This window comes from Alosa sapidissima, chromosome 6 (assembly GCF_018492685.1).
Source record: "Alosa sapidissima isolate fAloSap1 chromosome 6, fAloSap1.pri, whole genome shotgun sequence".
Lineage (NCBI taxonomy): Eukaryota > Metazoa > Chordata > Actinopteri > Clupeiformes > Clupeidae > Alosa > Alosa sapidissima.
Genome location: NC_055962.1, coordinates 36,858,700 through 36,866,199, shown reverse-complemented (window position 1 = coordinate 36,866,199; position 7,500 = coordinate 36,858,700). Strand labels below are relative to the sequence as shown.

The 7,500-nt window shown below is 47.3% G+C and overlaps 1 protein-coding gene across 6 annotated transcripts in view; it reads right to left on the bottom strand.

The window, feature by feature from the left end:
• Positions 1–7,500, bottom strand: part of hbs1l (HBS1-like translational GTPase) — a 56,544-nt gene that overhangs the window by 48,551 nt on the left and 493 nt on the right. For 5 of the 6 annotated variants that reach the window (XR_006032220.1, XR_006032222.1, XR_006032221.1 and 2 more), the window contains exons 2-4: positions 6,936–7,001; positions 5,803–5,934; positions 4,997–5,224 (exon numbers count right to left, since the gene is read on the bottom strand). Coding sequence is in view for 2 of the 6 variants with exons in the window: in XM_042094286.1 (XP_041950220.1) it covers positions 4,997–5,224; positions 5,803–5,934; positions 6,936–7,001 (426 nt within the window). In the remaining 4 variants the exon portion in view is untranslated. Of the gene's footprint in view, positions 2,333–4,996; positions 5,225–5,802; positions 5,935–6,935; positions 7,002–7,500 lie in introns of all 6 variants that reach the window. The other variant, XM_042094285.1, reaches the window with a different exon arrangement.

Genomic DNA, 7,500 nt, shown 5'->3' with positions numbered 1-7,500 from the left:
GAGCAACATGCAGTTTAAGCATACCCCACCTATGCAATAGTGGGCAGATTGCTGGCTAGCGGGGCTCAAAAACAACTGAAGCTATCTAAGGGTCAATGGTTAAACTCTTTGCTGGTGAAGCATACGACCATGTTTGTTTGTTTGTTTGCTGGTGGAACATTGTTGCTTGCTTGTTTGTTTGTTTTCTGAGGACTTACGCGACACAAGATAATGCTTTAAAAATATGCTAATGAACAAAAGTCAATAAAAAAAAGCTACTTGTCTAGATTCATACAAAAATAAACTGAAAGATCTGTTTTAAAATATCTAGAAAAGCTTAAAGAAAGGCAAATCGCATATTTTACATCTGACTAAAAATCAGCAGAAAACTTTAAAATACAAAAAGCAGTTCTAGGGCCGCCTCCAAAAAAAAATTCCGCTGTTGTTCCGCTCTGACAAAACCAATCTTTTGTCCACAAGACGCAGTCATCTTACTGGCCGAGAGATACGAACAGCAACCCAACACAAAATGTCTTCCCTGTTATGTGTTGGGAATGGGATTCCCCAAAGAGCTGCTCTTTCATTGGTCAAAGGGGCACACTAAATGCAAGCACTCCCCTGATTGGCTCAGCTCCCAGGAGAGCTCTTCGGATTGGGCCACATCATCAATCCCGAGTGAAGGCCTTCTTCTGATTGGCCCTGACCATGTCGTCGGGGGAAGGCGTGTCGAAGAGGAAGGGAGCGATGTGATGCAATGGTTCCTGTTCTTTGGGTTCTGTGTTCTGGAGGTTCTGGGTGCTGTAGAGGAAGGCCCGGTGACAGCCCAGCGTTCTGCTTCTGCGGCACCGCGGATCGTCGCGGCTGGGGGCGCGGACCGACAGCGCCAGTGCAAATGCCGACGGGCGGGCCAGAAGCGACGTGCGGTTGTCCTGGCGACAGCAGCGGCGGTGGCCGGGGGTGGTGGTGGAGGCGGGAGGGGAGGAAGGGCATGAGAAAGAGAAGGGTGAAGCGCGGCCGTCGCTTGCAGACGGCGACGTCTGTGCCATGAGCGCGCTCAGATCAACCGTCTGGGCAGCAGCAGGTGGCCATGGTTTAGGTGCACGCAGTGGCTGTGGCGTCTGGGCAGCAGCAGGTGGCCATGGTTTAGGTGCACGCAGTGGCTGTGGCGTCTGGGCAGCAGCAGGTGGCCATGGTTTAGGTGCACGCAGTGGCTGTGGCGTCTGGGCAGCTTGCCGCATCTTCTGCCCCGCCTTCTGTCTGGAGTCCCGCTCTGGCGCACCCATGAGACTGACCAGTGAGCCCGCAGCGACTGGCAGACTACTCTTAGCCTGGTGCTGGGACATGAGCTCAGACAGTGAGGGCGCCCCCAAGAGGCCGGGAGGACCCACAGCACCACTTCCCATGTGAGCATTGCTCAGTACACTCAGAGAGCTGCCCTGCACGCCAAGCTTGTGCGCTAGGTGTGTGTGTGCCGGAGTGTCCACGCTCGTGCTCAGGAGCCCAGGTAGGGCGCTGTACAGCGTTGGACTGCTGCTCTGATGCTCCTGGATCAGGTCGGCCAGAGATGGGCTTCCCGCGTGCGCACCTGCCATTCCTCCGTCCGCCTGCAGGGGGCGACCTCCCTGCAGCACTGAACTCAAGCTGCCTAAGGGCACGGGCACAGCCACAGACGCCAGGGGGTCCTCGGCCCTGAGGCCGCCGAGGGGGCTCGACAACAAGGCAGGGGTGCCGCCGAGGGGGCTCGACAACAAGGCAGGGGTGGCGCTGAGAGAGGATAGGGAGCTTAGAGCCAGTCCAGGGACACTAGGACCCAGGGGTGAATTGTTTGAGCCAGCACCTAGAGACTGGCCTGGTGCAGTAGAACTCGATAAACCAGGGGCTGTGGAACTCAATGAAAGCCCTGGAGGAGGATGAGTGGAGGCCAGAGGCCCAGGGGCACTAGGACCCAGAGACAGACCAGGAGGCAGGCGGGTGGATGAGGGAGCGGATCCAGGGGCACTAGGACCCAGGGAGAGTGAAGCCAAGCTGCAGGGGAGGCCATCCGTTGGCTTGATTTGACTCTTCTGGTCGTGCTCGGACATCAACTGAGCCAAACTAACGGAGGAACCCGAACCAGGACCGCCCGACTCGATCAAACCTGAACAAGGACCCGTGTGTTTTGATTGTGACGGCTGTTTTGCTAGCTGCTTTGAATCAGACTGAGCAAGCAGGTCGCTGAGATTAAACGAACCCTTGGACGAGTGTGCACCAAGCGTTGGTGCGTACATGTCAGTGTGTGAGTGTGTGTGAGGGTGTGTGTGTGCTGCCATGTCCTTGGTCTCAGTGTGAGTTTGTGTGGAAGCAGATAAGGCTCCTTACCTTGCAAAAGCCAACCACAGTCACAGTAGAGAGGGATTCAGGGAACAGTGAGAGGAGGAGTGGAGGAGAGGCGGAACACGAGAGGACCGGTAGCAGCAGACAAGTGGAGGGAGGAGTGAGGACACATTCAAGCAGCAACACAGAAAGGAGAGAAAGGCAAAACGTTAAACATTAGTTTTAGGTCTGGGGACAGTTTGCTCACCATAGCACTTCTACTTCCGTTTACTTCAAAACAAGTCCACATGGCTCTGCAGCCAATACAAATACAATGTCTCTCTCCTGAGCATTTGAAGCTGACTGACTGAATTTAACTAAAGTGTATTCGATTTAAAAATAGAGGATTACACCTTAACATTCGATCAGTCAGTCCAACTAACCCAATTAACAAAAACATACAAAACCCTTTTTCACTCCAAGTGCCTGAAGACACACCACTCTCTCAAACAATGAACAGCAGACAACATCTGATCCTTGAATAGGTCTAGCCTGAGTTGTCCCAATCACTGCTCCTTAGCCACTGCACTAACCCTGCCCCTACCCCAAACCCTGCTCCTGTCCCTAACCCTGCTCCTTAGCCACTGCACTAACACTGCCACTACCCCAAACCCTGCTCCTTATCCACTGCCCCTGTCCCAAACCCTGCTCCTTATCCACTGCCCCTGTCCCAAACCCTGCTCCTTAGCCACTGCCCCTGTCCCAAACCCTGCTCCTTAGCCACTGCCCCTGTCCCTAACCGGTCCCTGATCTGGATCAGCAGGTGTTCTAGATTTGATTTGTTTTGTTTGTTTGTTTGTTTGTTTGTTTGCACAGGATGGACAACTACAGGACAATGACCAATGATTCTCTAAGCCTGACAAAAAGAACACTGGCTTGCAAATACAGTCACAGGCCTTTAAAAGCTTTTCAATGAGCAGCTGGACACGAGACCTTGCCCAGACTCAACTTCTATCAGGTTTTTTCCCTCAGACAGGTGACGGGTGTGAGAAACAGCACAATTGGGACACATGATAAATGATCTAGCTAATGTCCAGGGCAGGTGTGGTTAAGTACAGGATCAAAGCCTTGGGGAAAGTCCTCTCTTCATATCTGAATCAATAGTAGCTAGTACTAATAATGGTTAATGCTAATTCAAATTATTTGACAGATGGTTGTAGCAAAAACATGTGCTGAACTTTGCTTTTTGAACCTGGAATTTATGCACCCAGTTCAGGATGGATAAGGGCAGCTGACCTGGCCTATCTGCATTTACAAATGAAACTGAAAACTAGCATTAACAGGAAACAACAATGTAAAACTAATGTCTAAACAGTTTCAAACTCCACAGCATAACCATTTCATGCTTTCCAAGTCCTGACTAATATGTATTTTAGTGAGGGTAGGGTTTCTAGGGCTTATCTGAACCTGATATAATTTGCCATTTTTACACACACACACACACCCACACCTCCCCAGGATGATGCAACAAGTGAAACTAAGCAAGGTTTTCGTGAGGTGTGTGTGTGTGTGAAACCAGGAGAGACTTGATGTCGTGACAGGAGGTGTGTGTGTGTGTGTGTCTGTGTGTTGTTTTAATCCCAGTGGGAGCACATGGAGATCATGGACTATGGCGGTGGGCTTCCCCTGGCTGTCCAAACTGGAAACACCCCACCTGCCACACAGTGTTTGCGTGTGTGTGCTATGGCTTCTAGTGTGTGTGCTATGGCTTCTAAAATTCAGCTGCATATAAAACAGGGCTTTGATTGCTAATACTACACCATGCAGTACAAACAGTATAGCATAAATCAAAATGCTATAGGATCGCCACCTATTACTGCCCATCCCCTATATCCGCCCTCTTATGTGTGCGTCACTTAATATTAATTTCTATACAATCTAAGACGGCAGATTCCTAAAGAAACGCAAGCACCACCACCATAAGTGTATCTAAATTAGCTATGTACCAAAAATTACATTTTACTGTAACTCGAAGAGCTGTAAACTGTGTTGTAAGGCTGAGTGTACAAATCCGCTTGGAGCTCTAGTGGAATTTGGATTTGCGACGAGAATTCTCGGTCTAACTGTTGATGTGCTATGTGAAAGGGCGGAAATAAGCACCCACCAGCCCAGTGCTAAACGCAGAGCGTGGTGGACAAAATCGGATATTTCAGGCAGTAAAAGCTCCGGTAAGAACCAAACTAGATTTTGTTCAAATCTACACACCAATGGCTACTGAAAAATGTAAGGTTCATTTATCAAATGTTATTTTGAAGTATTAAAAAACATTGTTGTTTTAGAATTTTCGAATGAAAGGGGCGGTAATTGGTGGTTTTACGATATAAGTGCATTACTGGTACACTATATATGTACCCGTACTACTATAAATGGCATCAAAGAAAGCAAGTATGCTTGTAGGAATATGTGCTAAGTGTGAGTGTGTGTGTGTTTGAGTGTGTTGGAAAGAGTTACATGTAAAACAATTTCCATAGGACTCTCAGACAACTCATCGCTGCGAAGCTGTGTGTGTGTGTGTGTGTGTCTCTCCACATCGCTGCGAAGCCGACGAACCTGCACTCACTAGCCTACGATCTACTCTGCATGGGTGTGATTTAATCTAGGCGTGATTTTATCTGTGTGTGTGTGTGTGTGTGTGTGTGTGTGTGTGTGTGTGTGTACTCCGTACCTCTCTCTCGTTCTGGTCTCTGCGGTAAGGGCGCGGGTGTGGGCGCCTGTGTGGGTTTGGGTGGTGGCGGCACCTCTGTGTGTGCGTTCGCACTCTCCTCGGACAGGACCACGTCTAGCGCCCTCTGGGGGTCGAAGTCGTGGCGCATCGCTGCCTGGGTCAGAACAGAGTCGGACACCGTGTCCCCCAGCACCGCTCGCATGTGGTCCAGACAGGAGTAGAGCCGGCCTGAAGCAAACACACGACCAGGGAGCACACACACATGCATCCAGAGTGCGCATCCAGAATACGCACGCACACACACACACACACACACACACACACACACACACACACACACACACACACACACACACACAGGTCATTTGCAGACCAAAGGCAAATAATACATCCCCAGCCCAAGTACGCTTCAGGTCTCTGGAGTCGATACCTTCATATTATAACATTTTCTATTCTCTCTGTTCAAACTCGATTTACACAAAGACAATAGACTTGAAAGTTGTGAAATTTGGCTAGAAAGGAGTCATACATGTTTACTCCATGAAAGTCGAAACAGAATTTAAAAATATGTTCTAATTTCTTGCTTTTCAACCACATCCATGCTAGCCCAGTACTACTTGCAATTTGTAGCTTAATAGGTGTCAGGTAGCCTCTTCCAGGTTCTGTAGTGGGTCACTTTATTTTCAAATACGCGACAATTACAGAGGAAAAATACAGACCTGGTGTGCAGTGGCCCTAAATATATGTGTTTCTCTGAGTGCGCCTGTGTGTTTGTGTATGTGTGTGTGTGTGTGTGAGATACGTACCTTGATCCAGTGGGTCCAGAGTAGGCCCTATAGAGGGGGACATGGGGATGTCCCCTTCCTCATCCTCCTCCTCATCCACCCGCGCCACCTGAGGAGTCTGCCTCTCCTGGCGAGAATAGATAAACTGGGCAGCTGGGAACAACCAGAACACACAACAATCACAATCCAGACGTTTGCCTCCTAATGAAGGCTTGATGCTGAGACGCATCAGAGTTTTTCATGGTCTAAAATGACCATACCAAGACAATTAAGGCGTTTTAATTGGAGAGTGCCTTGATTAAGCAATAAGCCCCGAGAGGCCGTAGGTTACACTGATTCTACAACAGCTAAGGGCCGTTGTTAGGCCTGACGTGCTAGCAGAGGGAAAACCCCCCTTAGCTGTTGTAGAATCAGTGCAACCTACGGACTCGAGTGGCTTATTGCTTTTCTAAAACTGTTACTATAAATACCTGGCAAAGTTTCATAAAGTAAAAGCACAGCAACTAGAAATGGAACCGATTTACTCCTAGATAATCACTCTTCTGCCAAGAAATATATTTCCTCTATCTGAATGGCTGCCAAGCAACGTCAAGACGCAGCTACTTTAACTTTTGTATTAAGTAATGGTAGTGCAGTAATATAGAACGAAATGCAGTCAAGGTGTATGTTTATGCTGCATTTTACAACGGCATCGAACAAGATTCAGCCAATCACAACCAAGGACCGGAACCATCAGTTTTAAAAAGAGTACATATTTTTGAGTACAGGAAGCACTCCTATCGAAACATTTTTTCACAAAAGTTTTTCTAATCAGCCATTCACAACAGCCTGGCAATAAGAGTGTGGCTAAAACAACACTATAGTGATACATCAGTTATGTTAATTGTATGACGCCTACCTTCAAACAAGGAAATCATGATCTCGGTCATAATAATCAAAGAATATGTTCACAATGTCACTGCCATGTCAATGATTAAAACAAGGAAATCATGATCTCGGTCATAATAATCAAAGAATATGTTCACAATGTCACTGCCATGTCAATGATTAACATGATTAACGTCATGACTGCAGAGTTTGTGTTGTTATTAGACAGACAAATTACATATTCTGAGCTGACAATCTACTTTTCTGTTTTAAAGCACAACACAGACCCGTAGCGGGAGAGATGCAGTAGTCATCATCCACGGATTGCCCATACACGTCGTCATCATCTAAGTCTGTTGGGGAGAGAGACAAGAGACATTTAGATAATTTGACAGGTGGGAAACAGAATTCCCTGAGATCCAATAGTCCACATAACATATTTCCTTTTAATTGAAATCCCAGTGTGTCTCTTTCATTCATTTGACTTATTGAAATATTGTCTTATGTTAACATGGATCGTTGCTTATTTTATAGTTGTTGGAGTATGTAGGTTTGACAGTCTATGTCTAATCATCGACTAGGGGTATTATGAAGTACATTATCATGTATACGACACAAGTAAAGAAATTCTGACAAAAATGAAGAATTAAGTATGTAAACTAAGGTTTCAATCATTAAGACACGTAATGTAATGCAGAAACCTTAACCATCGGTCAGCAATATTATACAGTATACTACCTCAGAATGATCAGAATCTCATAAACACCAACATGTGGCCAAATAAGTTAGCCAGCTGTGACGTGAAAGCTGACTCAGTAACGTTAGATCTATATTTGTTCTGTTTCATTTCGT